General features: G+C 39.0%; 1 protein-coding gene across 2 annotated transcripts in view; it reads left to right on the forward strand.

Annotated features, from left to right (window-relative positions):
* The window catches only part of COX18 (cytochrome c oxidase assembly factor COX18), a 35,982-nt gene extending 21,389 nt beyond the window's left edge, over positions 1-14,593 (forward strand). For both annotated transcript variants that reach the window (XM_075202307.1, XM_075202316.1), the window contains exons 5-7: positions 12,548-12,669; positions 13,733-13,840; positions 14,364-14,593. In XM_075202307.1, coding sequence (XP_075058408.1) covers positions 12,548-12,669; positions 13,733-13,840; positions 14,364-14,537 — 404 coding nt within the window. In that variant the 3' untranslated portion in view covers positions 14,538-14,593. The remainder of the gene's footprint in view (positions 1-12,547; positions 12,670-13,732; positions 13,841-14,363) is intronic.
* Positions 14,594-19,395: the final 4,802 nt, after the last annotated feature.

Genomic DNA, 19,395 nt, shown 5'->3' on the forward strand with positions numbered 1-19,395 from the left:
TCTGCAGGAAGAACTTATCATCGAATAAAAAATAATTTTTCGTCAAGACAAAATCAAGAAGTTCAATGAGGAACAAATTAAAATCATTATGGGCCTTCATGTCTAAGAAATATTGCACTGCCTTAATGCCTTGTTGATGTAATATATTAGTATAAAGGGCAAATTAAGTGATTATACAAGATTACTTGGTTAAGGTATAATTAAACCAAGCAACTATTAATTTATTGCCAACGATTAATCTCATTAAGTCTATATGTAGGGTTACCAATTACTATTTAGAGTAACCTATGAACTGAAGTTATCAATCACAGTGATACTATTAACAGCAGGATTATTCCATCAATTATGTAAAGAAATCACTAACAAAGTCAGTATGAGAAAGGAGTATAGTATCATATTATAGATTGGACAGTATGAATTATTGATATACATAACAATTGATATACAAAGTAGCGGGGCATAGCAAATTATTTTTGCTATTTTAATTCACATTTGTTTCACTTTGTTGTTTTTATATTTCGCTATTTACAATTAGAGGGATCTTATTTTAAACAATATTAATAAAGAATTGGATATTTTATCAATAATAAAGATCGCAGAGTGCCTCTATAAGCACATTTCCCCCCTTTTTTTCCCTTTGATACCAGAATGTTTGTGTGTGAGTGCACCATCCAGTAGTAACACGATATCAGTAATTAATAACTGTTAAAATTATCTGGATTCTGTTAAAGCGATCACCTGGTGCAGTGGTATCTTTTTTCATTCTAGCTAATTATAGTGATTTGGTCACTACTTTCTTCCACTAGCACAGGCATTAAAAAAAAAATTTTGGGGAATTTTTTCTGGATTATTATATCCCCCTCAAAATTATATATTATCTTCATTTTCTTAATAAAATATAATGGCATCATTCAGTATTAGTCAAGAGTTAAATCTCAGACAAGAAAAATGGTTAAAGGATATGGAAATTGACTTCCTTGATGGTAATTCACTAGAAGGAAGTGACATCAAGGGTTGGTCCGATTATTTGGTGGAATTAAAGAATGTAATGTTTAAACAAACCAAAGTGTATTGGAATAAAACTATGTTCAATAATTACATCAAACAAAAAATGATTCCCAGAGGTCTAAGACCGAAATTATACCCGGCCTTTGAGTTAGCTACAATAGACCTAAAAAAGAATGGGAAATCATTTTAACAAAATGTTCTACTGACTTAATTAATGTACTATTGAAACATGATAATCTTTTGTTGGAGCAATACACAAGGGACCTTACCAAACTTGAAGACAAATTGAAGGAGTTTGAAGGAATAGACCATTTTCAGAAAGCCTATGATAAAATCAAAGTAGATCTAGACGATTATGAAAAATTTATTATGGAGAAAAAACGTACAAAATTTATGCGTGATAAAAATGATTATGCCCATAACAGAATATTCAAATGGGATTCCCATAAATATAGAAGACCCACTACCTCCCTCAGTGCTTCCGAAATGGAATCATCGGAAGGTGAGATATCTGAAACCTCTCCTAATAATAGAGATCAGTCCCTACAATCTAGGGATTTTTTAGGACGAGGACTAAGGGATATGGAAGGAAGTGGAAAAATGTATACAAACCGATACGAAGGGGGAGGGGCAAAGCCCAAAAACAACAAAAGGAAAAAGATGGAAGGGCAAGAAGGTCCTCAAACGTTTAGGAGGAACAACAGACGACAGAAACAATAGAGGATACATTAAGAATCGTTAATTTATCAGATAGACAACTTGACACAATGCATATTAATGTATTAAGCAAGGGACTCACTTTTTCTCCAACTAATACGTTTAATAGGTTCGAATGGGAAAAAGACCTGACATTTTTTACAAGAAAACTCCTTCTTAAAAAGTTTTTTCCTAATAAAGAGAGACTTAACTCAGACATGAATGATGCCATTTCACAAGAATTTAACTTGGAAACTGAGGAAGATAGACAAGCATTGCAGATTTTACAAGAATTGGACACCAATACTGAACAATGTAGATCTGAGGGCACTAAGATTCTGAACTCACAACTTAAAAAGAAATCCAAATTTTCTCCAGATCTTTCAATATGCCCACAAGTCAGAATATATAGGGATTTAGTGTCAAGGGACCTTGACAAACTAATGGAAAAATCTAAACTTTCAAAATCTATAAGTAATCTCACCAAACAAGAAATGAATGCCTTAAGGGACCTTGAGACTTGGGAAGACCTAGTAATCAAACCCTCTGATAAAGGGGGAAGTATTGTCTTATGGCCAGTCTCAATGTATAAGGCTGAGATATATCGTCAACTTGAAGATATCTCATGTTATAAAAGATTTATTTTCAATCCCACTGCAAATTTGTCATTATATATGAATTTGATAAAACGAGCGTATCATAATGGAATAATATCAAAAACAGACTATGAATTTCTAGTGGTGGAAAATCCGAAAATTCCAACCCTTTACGCCTTACCAAAATTTCATAAGAATGACAAAATTCCACCGGGGAGACCCATAGTCTCAGGGGTGGGTAGCTTAACCGAAAAAGCTAGTCAATTCATAGATCAACATCTACGTGAATTTGTAACAAGTCTACCCTCTTATACAAGGGATACGCTAGATGTACTATCAAAGATTAATGACTTATCGGTAAGCCATGAAACAATGCTGGCATCTTTGGATGTGGAATCCCTTTATACTAATATATTACATCAACAAGGCATTAAGGCAGTGCAATATTTCTTAGACATGAAGGCCCATAATGATTTTAATTTGTTCCTCATTGAACTTCTTGATTTTGTCTTGACGAAAAATTATTTTTTATTCGATGATAAGTTCTTCCTGCAGATCAGAGGGACTGCAATGGGCACATCTTGTGCACCAACGTATGCAAATATTTTTCTTGGCTGGTGAGAACAGCAATATGTATTTAACGATGTCAATGAAATGTATACGAGTCATATTTTGCTATGGCTTCGTTATATAGACGACATTCTGATTTTGTGGGATGGTCATGAAGAATTGTTTCATGAATTTACTGGAGTATTAAATAGAAATAGTTTAAATCTGAAATTAACCTCAGAGATTCATGAAAATACCATTAATTTTTTGGATTTAAAAATCCAAATAAATAGAGATGGTAGACTGTCTACTGACATCTATAGGAAATCTACAGCTACCAATAATTTACTACATTATACAAGTTCACATTTTCCTCCCGTCCTTAGAGGTTTGCCTAAGGGTGAGCTTCTCAGGACCAAACGCAATTGTTCAGATGATAAGACTTTTCAGATTAGATCACAGGAATTACAGAGAAGATTCAAACGGCGTGGTTACAGTAACAAGGTAATAAAAAAAGCAGTACATTCTGTCCAAGAAAGAAAGAGATTCGTTAATTTATCCACCTCCGGTTGTAAAAACTCAGGATTCTGCAGTAAGAATGATAGGATCATTCTGTAACGAGTGGAAAGAAATTTCGGAGATCTTTCAGAGACATTGGAATGTGGTGTTACTAGATTATGATCTTAAACAAATATTGGATAATAAAGTATCAATGACTTGGAAAAGATCTAAGAATCTGAAGGATCATATAGTCCATAGTCATTTTATTCCTAAAAAAAGGATCATCAAGAAAACCATAGGATTTTTTAAATGTGGCACATATAAGTCGTGTGATTATTCTATACACACTAAAGAATACACGGATCGGTATTCTAAAATCTGGCGTATAAAAGAGTTTCTGAACTGTAATTCCATTGGGGTGATCTACTGTCTGACCTGTCCATGCGGTCTGAAGTACATTGGTATGACAAGTAGACCGTTTAAAAAACGCCTTTTAGAACATGTAAGTAACATTAAGAATACCTCTCGTGATAGAGATAAATTCAAACTGCTAACAACTGTTGCCAAGCATTTTTTATTATATCATGAGGGCAATCCCAAGTCCTTACAGGCTTTTGCTATGGAAAAGGTTTCATTAGGGATTCGTGGAGGTGATTTCCATCAAGAACTCCTTAAACGAGAAGCTAGACAAATATTTATGATGAATAGTCTTATTCCACATGGCCTTAATGATTTTAATAATCTTATGGTTTATTTATAAGATGGTAAATATATTATCTAATGTTTACTCTTTATAATATAAGATTGTGTTCACAATTAGTGCACCTTTAAATTGTTCACTATGTACCAAAACAGTACAGGATTATTGCATAAGGTATTTTTCACTATTATATTTAGTATGATATTTCTTATAAATATCATCACTTTTTATCAGAATTGAGATATAAATAAAACTGATATAACAGTTATATTAAGTAAGATACTTTTTATATGTATCATCACTTTTTATATATATTTAGGTATTAATAAAATTGGCATAATAGTTTAAGTCACACATCATACCCTCTTATTTTTGTTTATATGGGTATTAATCTTAATTTTAATAGGCACACAAGTTAAATATTTATTATTTTCATTATTACTTATTAACACCTTTAAGAAATTCACAACAATGCTTACCTTGTTATATTAGGAAAGCGTATACCATTAAAAGGCTTTCATATAAGGTATTGTATATCCCTTTGTTTACATCCTATAACCTGGAGGTTTGATCTACCAATAACGAGCTTGAGGGGGTGGATCTAAACTATTTTACCTAATAGGATTGGTCTGATATACTATCAATCTAGGAATTGCATGACATGAAGTTCCACCTATTGAAATGTTACACGTCAGATGAGGGGGCGTGTTTTACTGCATATATACTTCTATCTTTCCTCACATCGGGTTGCCTTGAGAAAGCGAGTAGCGAAACGCGCGTTGGCTTCCGCCTCGCTACTGAATGTCCTTACTCCTCTCTATTAATAAGAGATTATAGATAGCGTTCATACTCTAATAGGCTGTATGCATGGTGTGCGTGTGAGATCGTGACAATGTGTGGTTGGGGTCTGGCAGCAGCCTTCAGCATTTAACAATAAGAATCCCAACGTAGCTGATTAGCTTAATCTTTATATGTGACCTACTATTACGGGGGAATAATCTCATGACAGCCTAGCAGTATATCATTAGCTACATTTAGATCAATCCTCAACAGTGAGATACAATAGCGTGTGTGTGTGTGTGAGATCTTATTAAAGACAGGACTAAGACACAACAGCTGTTACAATATCACATTAGGTATTTTACCACTGGCAAATTAAGTGATTATACAAGATTACTTGGTTAAGGTATAATTAAACCAAGCAACTATTAATTTATTGCCAACGATTAATCTCATTAAGTCTATATGTAGGGTTACCAATTACTATTTAGAGTAACCTATGAACTGAAGTTATCAATCACAGTGATACTATTAACAGCAGGATTATTCCATCAATTATGTAAAGAAATCACTAACAAAGTCAGTATGAGAAAGGAGTATAGTATCATATTATAGATTGGACAGTATGAATTATTGATATACATAACAATTGATATACAAAGTAGCGGGGCATAGCAAATTATTTTTGCTATTTTAATTCACATTTGTTTCACTTTGTTGTTTTTATATTTCGCTATTTACAATTAGAGGGATCTTATTTTAAACAATATTAATAAAGAATTGGATATTTTATCAATAATAAAGATCGCAGAGTGCCTCTATAAGCACATTTCCCCCCTTTTTTTCCCTTTGATACCAGAATGTTTGTGTGTGAGTGCACCATCCAGTAGTAACACGATATCAGTAATTAATAACTGTTAAAATTATCTGGATTCTGTTAAAGCGATCACCTGGTGCAGTGGTATCCTTTTTCAATCTTTAATAAATTGTTGTACGTTAGTATTGGGAGGAAGACACGCCCTCAACACTACACGCCAATCCTTATCGGTTGGTTCGTGTGCATTTCCTAAGTCTTTAACAAACTTCTGACACTTGGCCAACTTTTCTAGGATCTGGGAATTCAGTCATAATGGAACGTAATTCTGATCTAGTCCAAGGACAATGCATTGTAACATTTCTTGAAGGAACTACACCTTCCTTATCCGCCTTCCCATTGGGAACTGATATTGTGCAGACTGGATATGTACCCACTGGTTCACTATCTTCAGGGTTAGCTACTTCAGTACTTTGGATATTATCTCTCCTAGTGGTCACACTACTCTCACCTATCTCAGCCATTGCCCCTTTTCCATACTTACGCTGAACCTCTAACATATTAACAGCATGGGCAATGGCTGAAATTACCGTGGGTTCATCCTCTTCAGAAACACTTGCTTTATACTGACTTAAAACAGGATATAACTACGCAATTTTCTTTTTTTCATTTTTAATAACGGCTGTACTTACTCCCCCCGCCACATATGGTGGCGGGGGCGCGCTTGCGCTGAGTTCTCCACGCTTCTCAACGGCTACTTCCATTCTGCGCGCGCTTTTCGCCACGCCTACTTCCGCTGTGCACTCGCTGCTCTGCCACGTGTTGCCTTCCATTTGCCAGAATTTTAAACAGTCATTATGTCTATTTCTCACTTTTGTTGACTTAATCAACCACACTTTATCTTTTACATTATTTAGTACCTCTAAATTAAAACTCCCTATTGTTGGGAAAGGCCTAACACACTCTTTGGTCATCTCGACCCACGTGTCACAATACACAGTTGCGTACGCACCATATTTCTTGCACATAAGAAACCATGCTGAACCAATAGGCCCTTCCTTAGGCAGTACACTGGCCATCTCTAGCGTATGCTTAGCACCCATGTTGACCAGTACCAGTCTATGCAGACCACACTTCCAAAAAAAACACTTTCAACCCTGTGCTACAAACACTCTACCGCTAGAGATCTCTTACTGCCCGCGGACGTATTTGCTCAAGCCGCGTCCATTCGCTTTTTCTCGTACCAAACGAGGACCCCTAACACAGAAAATATCACTGTGGGACCCAAGGGCTATCCGCTCCTCGATACCCTGGCTAAACCACAAAAATCTGTTGAGTTTATTATAACTGTTAGCACAAAGTCGATACAATCAACCAGCCTTTCCAATGTAATTCCTCCCCGCTGCCTTCCCAAGTTACAATCACGGCTTTCCTTGCCGTGCGGTCCAATCGCAACGCTTACAAATACTAACTATGAATAAGCGTTGCGATGGCTCTTGGGAGCGCGCGCGAAAACTTCCTTTGATTTCACTCCCGGTATACCTGCCCCGTATACCGTCCTTCAGTTGGGCAACCTGCCTCGTCGGACAGCAACTGAGCACCTCAACAATAAACAGTGTATCTACGTCACAAAATCACACACTATACACCTTTTCTGCGCAGAAAATCAAAAGTTCCCAACAATAGTAATAATGTCCCAGAGGCTTTCACAAGTAATTATAGTATTCACATATAATAACTATCAAAACGATTGTTTAACCACGTGGCAAATCTACCGGAAGTTCACATACGCTATGCAGGAAGTACACACGCTATGCAATACAATATATCAAAACGCAATATGACAGAAAAAGAAACAGTTTTCTCTTTTGTCCCTTGATTCTAGTTAGCGCACCTTCAGATTATGCAAAACGGACATTCGGTTTCACAACACAGAGTAAAATTCAGGTTTTGAACACATTGCGTTCTTACCCGTATGTGACGCGTCTCCACCCTTTGTTGCGGAACCGAAATCCGTTGGTCTTGCGTATCATCCGGTGACGAAACCTCCGCTGCGAGCCCCCAAATTGTTATGAGCGTTTTGTCGCTATCCAATAACGATTGTCGAATCTCGATTTGTGTTTCCAACGCACAAAGATTTATTCTCAAAAAAATAGCAGTATATATATCTTAGCGAAATAATAGTAAGTACAGCCGTTACTAATCGCAGGCGCTCTGGATCCAGTGAACAGTCATTGAGTCCTGAAGTCTGTGGTCTACTAGACTGAACACTAGATGAGGAGCTGCTACTTATATGCAAACAGAGATACAGTAAAACAATGCAAAGGTGTGGCTTGCTTCTATTGGTCCAGGCATCAGGAGGGTCCAGGGGGTTGCAGATCATAGGCTTGTTTAAGCTCAGGAAGCCAAAGGAGGGGGTCATCTCTCCAGGGGATGAGCTCTGATCTTCCCGCCAAGAATACTAATCCTAATAGTCCATAATTTCTTAACATTAATAACTTGCGTATGCGCTCTGCGATTCCTTCGCAGAGTGAACCGGACAGTCGCAAATGTGAAGGGGATTAGTTTGATACCACACATGACATGATTCCTTCAACGTGTACCATATGTTTTACTGATATGCATATAACTCATAATATTACACATAAATACTACTATATTTCGACATAAATGACTGTGTTGCAACTACCATTAATGTGTACTATTTTACAAGTGTGTGTGTTTGTGCGAATGTATGTAAAAGACTAAATACTGTTGTTGCCACGTGTTGCAGCTGCGTACGCCCTTCCACGCCGTAGCGTGTCCTTTCACGCCGTAGCGTACCGTACGCATCTTTTCAAACAAAGACAACCAAGTTTGCTCGATTTTAATTGAAATGACTTTATCCAATTTGCTGACTTCGACACCTTTGTGCAAGCCCAGGGGAACACTATTACTAATGTTGCATTTGCAACAAACCGTAGCCGCCCCTTCCTCGGTAAGTTGCTTAGGAAAAATATATTTTGACAGATACTGGCCTGAGATGTTATCTTATTTTTGTCTGGAGTCAAAAATAATATTATAGTGCTTTATAGCTATGTATACGTGTGTGTAAGTGTAGGCATGTTTGTATGTCTGTACACACACACACACACACACACACACACACTTTTTTTGTATTGCATCATGAGGGGCTAAGTCTGATGCATAGGGACACCCCTTTCTTAATGCCCTATCAACAGAACAATCATATGGGTATGTATAAGAGTTGTTCGTTACCACTTGAGATTTACACTAGGACTTTGCTTAAAGTACTGACACAGAATGCATTGTGGGGAAAGTTTCATGTACTTTGATCGTCTGAGGACGTTCACATACATACATACATACATACATACATACATACATACATACATACATACATAGCAATACTAATAACAATAGTGGGGAAAGTTTTATGTATTTTGGGCGTCTAAGGACAGCCGCATGCACGCTTACACCGACACTTAGCCATGGGGGTTACAGCCCTGTTCAAACACTGCGTATCATTTCATCAAGTTTGATCCCTTTTTAAAGCTGTTATTCAGTTCTTTATGTAGAGTTTCATTCCCAACCAGTTCCGAACTTTCAGTATTGATGGTTCAGCCATGAGGCATACAACATATTCATGCTTTCCAGGCACCCGGCATGTTTGGATAAACTTGTCATCTCGACAGCTTGGATCTCCTCTCTGTCCCAGTTTTTTTCTTCGCACTTCTGTACAACCTGAAAGGAAGTACAACGGTCCATTACAACTCTGTGAAATACAGAGAAGGCAAAGTGCTTTTGCCTAACAAAACTGTGTGCTACACCACCCTGTGTAAGCCTTGACTGGGCACTGGTCTCGTGTGCCGGGTCCCTACACCGCCTCTCTTCTAACGTGGAAGTGTCGACCAGACGCTTGACCACTGTCTCTCTGTCACGGGATTGCTCATCTTTCGCCCTGTCTCTCTGTAGCTGGACCGGTTTTGAAAAGAAACAGATATGTAAATGACCTAGGTAAAAGTCGAAAGCTGATCTTGGTGATTTGCAGGGTACCTTCTGGGTAATACTGCCGGTGCACCCTGTTGTGCCCAAGGAAGTTCGCCAACTGATCCAGTTCTGTGTTGTTTAGGTTGAGGACCTTTGAGAGAGTGGCAACGTGCTTTCAAAGCTTTGTGAAAGACAGCATGTGGGGATGTTTGGCCCCACACTCTTGATGGTGTGGCAAATGTAGACATTTTGGTTATCCAGTCAACCTTCTTCATGCTTCTCTGCGAGAAATTGCATTGCACCTTACATGGTCGGTGTCAGCAGGATAGGGACTTTTCTTCCTCATTTTCTCTGAATTTCAATGCGAGTAAAGTTCCGGAAGAGCTTCCTCTCAACTTCGGAAGCACTAGGGCACATCTTCGTGGAGATCTGAAGTATCTCTTGAGGAGAAGGTAACATCTTGCAAACTTCCCCTTCCCTTCTTCGATTGAACAAGATCACCTGTGCCAGGGTGACTTTTGCAAGCAGTGCCCAGTGATTAAGTGTAGGCTCAGTGAATAGACCAATTTGATATGCTTGCTGCTTTTCATCAAGGTACAAATGCATCTTTTTCACAAACTCAACTCAGTCCATCTTGCCTGGTACATCTTCCTAAAGTTGCGTGCGTTTTCAACCACAGCAGTGCAGCCCTCCATCCATTTTGCATCCATGGCCGACCTTGAGTGCCAGTGAGGGTGTGCGCATCAGCTGAAAGTTCGATAGTAAAGTAAATTCTTCCATCCTCTCCAAAAGGGTAGCTCTTCTGGCCTGTAGTAGTAGTCTGCCCATTTCTTTAAGCTTCTGACAGATGTACTCATGTTTGCCAACATCTGAACCGACCTGGTTCAAGAGATGCTGCATCATTTGTATAATACATTGGTCATTTTTGAGTTCCAGTAAGATTTCATCTGGGGTCATGTCGCTCAAGAGCTTCCAAAAGCCACCACTGATATCGGATGCAACAGAATGAGCAAAAGTGCACAAATATTTTCTTACAAACAAGCCTTGGCAGGCTGCACAGTGCATGGAACCTTCAGTATCCATCTTTTTGTCTGGAAGTTTACCCAGAACCAGAACGCCATGTCTTGTCCTCATCATCTCAGCATTGTGCGCAAAGTTGCCCCTTTTTCGAAGATGTGCATGCGCCTTTCTTTCGAGTGCTTGGGGAATTTCATGGCCCAGACTACTTCAGTCTCATTGCGGTGAACATGCTCTATATGCCGGACTATTTTTGAGAGGGGCTTCTCACCGTACAGGAAGTACTTCTTTTTGTTATACACCCTGGAGTCATCACTGTTTCTGGATAGCATTTGGACAGACACCTCTTCGTCTCTCCTACCCTCTGTGTTTAAAACATTGCTGTTAGCAGGTCGAGAATGGTTGTGCATAGAACATATCTGGGTACCCGCAATTTGCCCCATTGGCAGACAATGCGGCATAACCGCTGGTGTCTGAACCGCTCTCCTCTGAAGTGTTGGGGGCATATTCATCTCCTCTGCTCTCCAAGCTATAATCTGAGCGTCCGGTGGGCTCTGTCATGCTCCACTGCCCCACTTTACTTTCAGCAGCAGACGGATGTGACTGTCTCTTTATTCTCGTAGAGTGTAAACAGTGTGGGAACGCTGCATGTGCCTGCTTATATATGACCTCTAGCGGTGGCACGCACACTCAAACACTCTCCCCTCCACATCAGACATACACTTTTGATCTGACAAAAGTGACATGTGGGGGACTTGCCAGATTTTTAGCCCACACAAGTCCACTCGTCGTGCCGGTCGAGAACTTGCGATCCTTCATACTACTGTCTGGCACCTGCAGGTTTGATGTTTTCTAAATGACACAGTGCCTCAACGTTGGATAGGTTGCATCGGGACCCCAAGACATAGCGCTACACTTTTCTCCCCCAAGATCCCCAGACATTAGACCCTGCAACTTTTTCTTGTTAGGGATACATCAAAAAACATGTTTCTATGCCACCATTAGCGACTAATCTGAATGACCTTGAAAACAAATTCATGGCAGCGGTGAATTCAGTGGAAAAAGACACTCGGAGAGGTGCTTGAGATGAATTCAACTATAGTCTCTGTCCATACAGCAGGTGGAGGGCACATAGAGCATTTATAAAATGCTCAGTAAAATTTGATAACTCATTTAACCATTTGTAACTTTTATTGTAATTTTAACATATTGCCATCTTGAAATATATTGCTTTGAAATTGGGTCTATCTTTTTTGAAACACCCTGTATATTAAACATAAATGAATTGACCAAATATATAAAAGAAGAAAAAATTCTAATGTTATATTTGTTAGAATGTCTATGAATATATATATATATTTTTATAGGCAGATTTTTTTGTAATTTTTATTTATCTTTAATGAACTTAAAAGCAAATAAATAAATCTGCATGGTTTACTGTGGTTGGATTTCACATATGGCATTTCAACCACTTGGTGGCGTTTTTACTCTATACAATATTTTTTAAACCGTTGCATACTCTGGCTGTGTAAATGCAGACAGATGCCCCCCTCTAGTGACTATACTTCCACGCATACAATATAATCTAAACAAGTCTTCAGCCTGTTTTAATAAAAATAATAAAAAAAAGTTTGTTGGCCATTAAGGTTTAAAATAATAACAATAAGTAAAAATGTTGAATTATAGTATGCATGAAGGTCAACAAATTAATGATTCTTGATTCTTAAATGAATAGCTAATGTTTCATTGTGGGTGCTAATATTCACATTTTTTTCTTTTTTTTTTTTTTTTTAAAATTCCCTTTTGTTTTCCGAACTTTACCGAATTTTGTGCAGGCTAATAGAGCGCCATTTCCATTTAATTATGACAGAAATTTACCATGTGCCTTTGTTTTAGGGGAGGCAGTCCACAGACAACTACAAGAAGGGGGAGCACTCTGGTTTTCAGACCTCACAATGCCAGATTATACTTGGATTCTTCCAGTGTCTTTGGGCTTGATCAACTTGCTGCTAGTAGAGGTACATATATCTTCATTGTTCTTGATAAAATTAAATTTTATTTGAATAGTCTCCGTTTAATACTCCTTTCTACAAATTTCATTAGTTTGTATTTTAGTAATGGATAGACCTGCTTGAAATGCATAAGAAACTGTAAGAGTAAAATTTAGCAAACACGAAAAAAAGGAATGTAGAACAAAAACTAATACATGTATATATTCTATGAAACAGGAAGTTTGTCTTTTTGAATGTTGTTCATTAAATTTAGTGTCGTGTAATATTCTATATTTTTTCCACCACTTCCGACGCCTCTTATGATAGTGAATAAAAAGTGTGTATCTTTTAAAATTAACTTTTGTATTGTAAACTAAACCACACACACACACTTTTTTTTTTAAACATATTTATTATGATATTGTTTAGGCACTTCATATTTTTTTGCTGAAACATTTTATTAAAAGATTTTTTTTTTCTTACCACACATACTAGACATTAAATTTACAGTTACATTTTACAACTACATACATACTGCAGCGTAGCATATATAAGCATTTTATCGTGATCCTATTCTTTCTTTAAATTGCACACAAAGTAAAAAAAAAAATTTCAGTAAAATGAGTGGATAGAAGAACATGTTTATTTTACAGAACAACTGTTCAATTAACACAAAAAGCAAAATAAATACCCATATGATTGTCAACTGTATTATCATTTTATCAAAGGCACAACATGACTAAAATGAAGTGCAAAAAATCCCCTTTGGGATACTGTGATCTTAAACTTCCAGAGGTACACCTTATTGTTTTACATTGTTTTGCGGAAAAAGTTGCCAGTGTCTGTGGAGAAGCAGAAGTTTGCACCTGCGGTAAAGAGGCATTGAGTGAACTGTCCATTCAATTTCCAGCACATTAGATTGGGGTTTTTTTTTTATAACTCTTTTTGCTATATACACTAAAATGTCAATCTAATTACTGGAAATTGACCAAATTAGTTAGGAATATGTGTGTGTGTGTGTGTGTGTGTGTGTTTTGCAACCTTTAAACTAACATAAATATTCTAAATATTATTTTCCACTTCCAAACAGTTGTTTGCATTGCGGAAAATGAAAATGTCTAGATTTCAGAAATACATAACCAACATTATTCGAGGAGTTTCTGTTTTAATGATCCCTGTTGCTGCCAGTGTTCCCTCAGTAAGTACCTGACTGTTGTGCCCATGTTTGTTTATGTATTAAAATGCAGTCACAGTCTTGACTTCCAGTTTGTACTGCAATGGGAAATGTATTGAATTTATCAGTAACTAGCAGAAATCCCCGGCGTTGCCAGGGTTTAAATCTTCAAGTTTTTAAGAAAATATATATATATATATATATATATAATGATTTATTGTTAGTTGTATTTTCTGTAGTGTAACACCAACATGACTGTATGTTGGCACTTTTTATTATTGATTACATAAATTTTTAGCTATATTTTAATTTAGTGATGTTCTTGTTTTTAATGTTACTATTGAATCGGCTGTGTGATGTAAGTAATCTTTCACAAGGAAAGTGGTTTCAAACCGTTATATCTGCCTCCAATCAATATGACAGTAAAACTTTCCCATGTTTGAGCACAAGAAGAATATTAAGATAAAGGTGTGCAGTGCCACTTTCTGTCCCTGTTAACATTACTGGATTCTTTATTATTTATTGATTCTGTTCTTGTTTCCTACAGTGCATGGCACTCTATTGGGCTTCCTCCAGTTCTGTGGGCCTAGTCCATAATATCCTACTCCGATCTCCAGCTGTACGCCGTCTTTTCCGGCTTCCACGCAGCAAGTCTGACTCTGACACTCCCTACAAAGATCTACTGTCTGCATTTGTAGCAAAATACATTCAAAAGAAATAATTAGTTTTTACTGCTGTCAATCATTTATGTACAAAATACACCTTTTAAAAATTGTCTTTATCTTAATCTCTTTTTATTGCTAATTCGGGATTTCTATGTTCAAAACAATCTGACGTTGATTATCATAATTTATTAATAAAGCACTTGTATATTACACAGAGCTGTAGATTACAGGGATCATGACACAAACAAATTATTTACAATGAAATTAGGTAAAGATTGCCCTGTCCAAATAAGCTTCCAATTTAAGAGGTGTGGGGAACACTTGATATATAAGGTAACAGAATAACAATTGTAGCTGCTGATGGGGAGGAAGGTGTGTGCCTCTAGTAAGGAGGCTGCGTTATCAGCCACCAATAATAAAGAAGCCATTGACAACTAACATTTCTGTGCGACTATCGGTGGTGTGGTACAGTTGGAGTGAAGAGAGAAAGCGCAAGGTGAAGACATTCAACATGAAATAGTCACTGTACAAATCATAACAGGCAGCTGCTGGCAATCATAACCATTGATTGTTACTGAACCTCGTTCCTCTTCAGCATCTCCTAGCATTGTGCTTGTTGCTATAGACACACTTGTCCACCATGTTCGGCAGCATCTGCTGCCACCAAGGAGACACAGAGTTGGCAACAGCAATGACAGTTAAACTGACTGGGCCCAGCAGCTGAAATACAATGGTATTCAGTAGATCTTCTAAACAACCCTAACCTAGGTGTGATGACACTTCTCAGCCCTGCCATCATACGTTTTGTAACTGTTTTATGTTTATGACAAGGTGGTTAAGTGAGAGTTAGGTCACAGAGCTGATCTAAAGTGCAGCCATCACGGTCATCAAACTGCCATCCACATGCCAGTCGATGTGTAACAGCAAAAGGTGACAATTTTCTCAATGATTTTGCACCCATTCAATGCAAAAATATTACACACCCTAACCTGCAACAAATAACCTCAGAACAAGAAAAGAATGCACAGACTATCTTTCAGAAATATATATTTAAATTTAAACTTGTTAAAACCATTATAAAATGTGATTGCAAAGCAAAATCTGAAAAAGTTTTGTGTTGCATGTGTGTATTAAATATTCTCAAGAGAGTGTCAGATATTGCTCTCTATATACAAAATTTGTAATAAATTCTATAATTATAGAGATCAATAGGGAGGTAGTTTTTGTAAATTTCACATTCATATGACTAGTAACATACATTAGTGTGACACTTGTGTACTCTTATCAACTAGAATTCGCTGGCAGCACTAAGGTTGGTTATGTTGTTTGGAGGGGGGGGGGGGGGGTGCACACAATTTTTGATTTTTAAATTCATTGACTTTTTTGCTTACATCTTAAATTTTAACGTTGTGTGTCAAATGTGTACACATTTTACATGTCAACATTTTGAATGTGTAGACGTTATGAACATGTAGATATTTTGTTGGTCAGCATTATAACTGTAGAAATCTCTACAGACATTATGGTGTAGACATTTTAACTACATCCCTCTAGAAATTGCACAGTTGAAGATAACAATAAAATTGGTGTCATGTTTATAGCTGCGTCACTCAGTGCCTATACAAAGTGGGAATTTTTTATTGAGACTATCTCCTGCAGGGAGTCCTTAAGGGGCTGGAGCATGTTCCTTGGAAGTATTTTAGGCGGAAGATTTAAATATGTATTGTCACTTCCTAACGGTGTCGAGCAGAGGCTGAGCATTCCTAAACCTGACATATTGTGTACAGGGGGAAGTACACAATCTCCTGACACCAACAACAGTGTTAAAGGTGTAAAACCCCTTCAGACTGATTCAGGCACAAGCTGCATGAATCAGCCTGGATTGGTTAAAGTGACAAGAGGCTGGATTACTTCCTGCCAGCATGTGTTGTAGAAAATGTATAAAAAGAACTGCATTGTCCATGTAAAATGTATTTCAGTATATAGTACATATGATCACCAGTACCACTTAACTGGTGAAACAGTCCTTATAAGGACCATTTAAGAGCAATAAATTGCATTTTGCTTTCAGTATCCTACATGTTGCTTATTTACTGCCTTATCCTGTGACCTACAGATAAGAGCTAAACTCTGTCCTTCCCTTGCTTTCCTGTGTTGAATCCAGCACCCTGTGTAAATGCGCTGCCTGCCACTTGCAGTCCTGGTTCAAAATAAGTAGGAGGAACCAGCAGGTCACCAGCAAAGGACCTGAAGCAGCCAAATTACACACAGGAGTAAAGGGGTTAATTTGCTGTGAAAGAACCAGGTGGTGGCAGTACAAACTCTCCTACAACTAGTGTTTGGTTGGCATTCACAGTCGGTGAGTGTCTGATGTCCAAGAACGCCAGTATGAGTGATCAGTAATAGCAATTTACTGACCGTAAGAGGGAATCCCAGGCAAACTGTAGTAGACCTATAAATAGACAGGTGACAGAGTAAGCCTTTCCTGTCACACTCTCAGCAGTAGGGGCCTCCTACCATATCATTCATTGAGATGGAAACAGATTGCGTTTGAAAGTCAGTCTGTTTGTCAGGTGCTTTCTCCACTATTTGAACAATACCGTGCTGTAATCTTGGATCAAGTCTACTCTCTACTAGTCACTTCTGGTGTCTGAGATCTGTTGCACTTGCAAGCTGCTCTACAGACTTACTATCTCAGACTGTACAGTATGCAGCAGTTTAGTCCAGCTGCCAGTTTAGGACAGCAAAGGTACAACTGAAGCACAGCTATACCAGTTGTATGTCATAAAAAAAAACAACCTTTTTTTCTCAATGTAGTGTGCCACAACTAATATATTACTACAGCTAACACATATTGATAACTGAGAATTGTTCTGTCCTTATTGCAAAATTATATAATTTCACTGTTTTAGTAATTATTAATTGTATAAAATTAGACAGTCATTGTGTTAGGAACTCTTCCAGCCGGCACAACACAACCCGGAGTCTACTCTGTCAGTCAGGTGTTCACTGGAGCCCCTGATGGTGGGGACAGACTGGGCTGCAGACTGACAGAGGGTCGTGAAGTGTGTACCGGCTGGGGAGAACCCAGGCAAGAAGAGTCAGGTCCACGCAGAGGTCAAAAGGCCGGCAGCAGGTATCAGTATCGATGAACAAGCTGAGGTCAGAGGTCACAGGCAGAGAAGCGGAACGGGTAAACGAGCCAAGGATCAGGGTCACAGGAAACACAAGCGAAGTCCAATACAAAGCCAAGGGTCAAACACGGGTAGTCAAAACGTAGGTAACAGGATACAGGAACTGGAACAAGCAGGTCAGCAGACTGGAGCACAGAAGCTATAACCGGCAATGAGGCAGCAGACCTCATTGCCTTAAATACAGACACAGACCAATCAGCAGTTGAACACACTCCTGCAGGCTAATTTACTAGTATCCAGCAGGGCCAATCAGGGCTTGCCCCTGACCTACACAGTTGCAGGCTAATGCCTGTTAATAAGCCTAATCAGCCCACAGGCTGCCTGCTATGCGCATGCGCCCGGCTACCAGCACCGCCGGGATGCAGCGCTAGTGTACTAGCGTCTGGCCGTTGCCCTGGTGACGGCCAGACAGGAAGAGGAAATGACGTCCCGGTCGTCAAGGTGACGGCCGGGACGCTGGGGCGCATGAGAAGCGAGCCGCGGCGGCTGTGAGTACCGCCGCAGCTCGTGACAGTACCCCCCCCCTTGAGGAGGGGTCAAGGGACCCCGACACCCAGGTTTTCTTGGAAATTTCCTGAAGAATTCCTTCAATTGTTTGGGAGCATGGAGTTGTCTCCGCGGAACCCAAGAGCGTTCTTCTAACCCGCGGTTCCTCCACTGTACCAAAAAGTGCACCTGTCCTTGCACTTTTTTGGAATCCAAGATTTTCTGAACACTGTACCTCTGTGGCTTGCCTGAAGACTGGGCTTGAGCTGGATAAAGAACTGGTTTTAACAGAGAACAATGAAATGTGTTTGGAATTCTTAACGAGCCCGGAATTTTTAACCTAAATGCAACAGAGTTCACCTGCTTGATGATGGAAAACGGCCCGATGAATTTAGGGCCCAACTTCTTGCAAGGTTGCTTCAGCCTGATATTTTTTGTAGACAGCCAGACTTTCTGGCCAACCTTAAGAGAGCAGATGGTACGGTGTCGGTCCGAATTTTTTTTTGCAACAAGTGAGGCTTGTCTTAAAGGTGAGTGCACTTTCTTCCAGATAACTCTGAGATCCCTGGCAGTGGAACGGATCTCCTGGATACCAACGGACTGGAGAGAATACAAAGAGTTCGATCTGGGGTGAAAACCATAATTGCAAAAAAACGGAGAGGTTTTGGTGGAGGAGTGACAGGAGTTGTTACAGGCAAATTCCGCCCAGGGCAACAAGGAGGACCAGTTGTCATGGAACTCCGACGTGTAGCATCGCAAGAACTTCTCCAAAGACTGGTTAACCCTTTCCGTCTGCCCATTTGACTGAGGGTGGTACGCTGATGACAAACTAATCTTGATTCCCAGGAGGGTACAGAATGATCTCCAGAACTGCGCAATGAACTGAGAACCCCGATCGGAGACGATGTCTGTAGGAAGTCCATGGAGGCGAAAAATGTGTTGAATGAACAGGACGGCCAAATCTTGAGCAGAAGGAAGCCTGGCTAGTGGAATGAAATGCGCCATCTTGCTAAACCGGTCCACCACAACCCAAATGGTATTGTGTCCCGCAGAGGGTGGTAGATCAACTATAAAGTCCATGGATAGATGTGTCCAAGGTTTAGCAGGATCGGCTAACGGAACTAACTGCCCTACCGGGCGAGTCCTGGGAACCTTGTTCCTGGCACAAACTTCACAGGACAGGACGTGACTTTTGACGTCGGCAGATAGAGACGGCCACCATACGGTACGGGAA

This window comes from Mixophyes fleayi, chromosome 1, assembly GCF_038048845.1.
Source record: "Mixophyes fleayi isolate aMixFle1 chromosome 1, aMixFle1.hap1, whole genome shotgun sequence".
NCBI lineage: Eukaryota > Metazoa > Chordata > Amphibia > Anura > Limnodynastidae > Mixophyes > Mixophyes fleayi.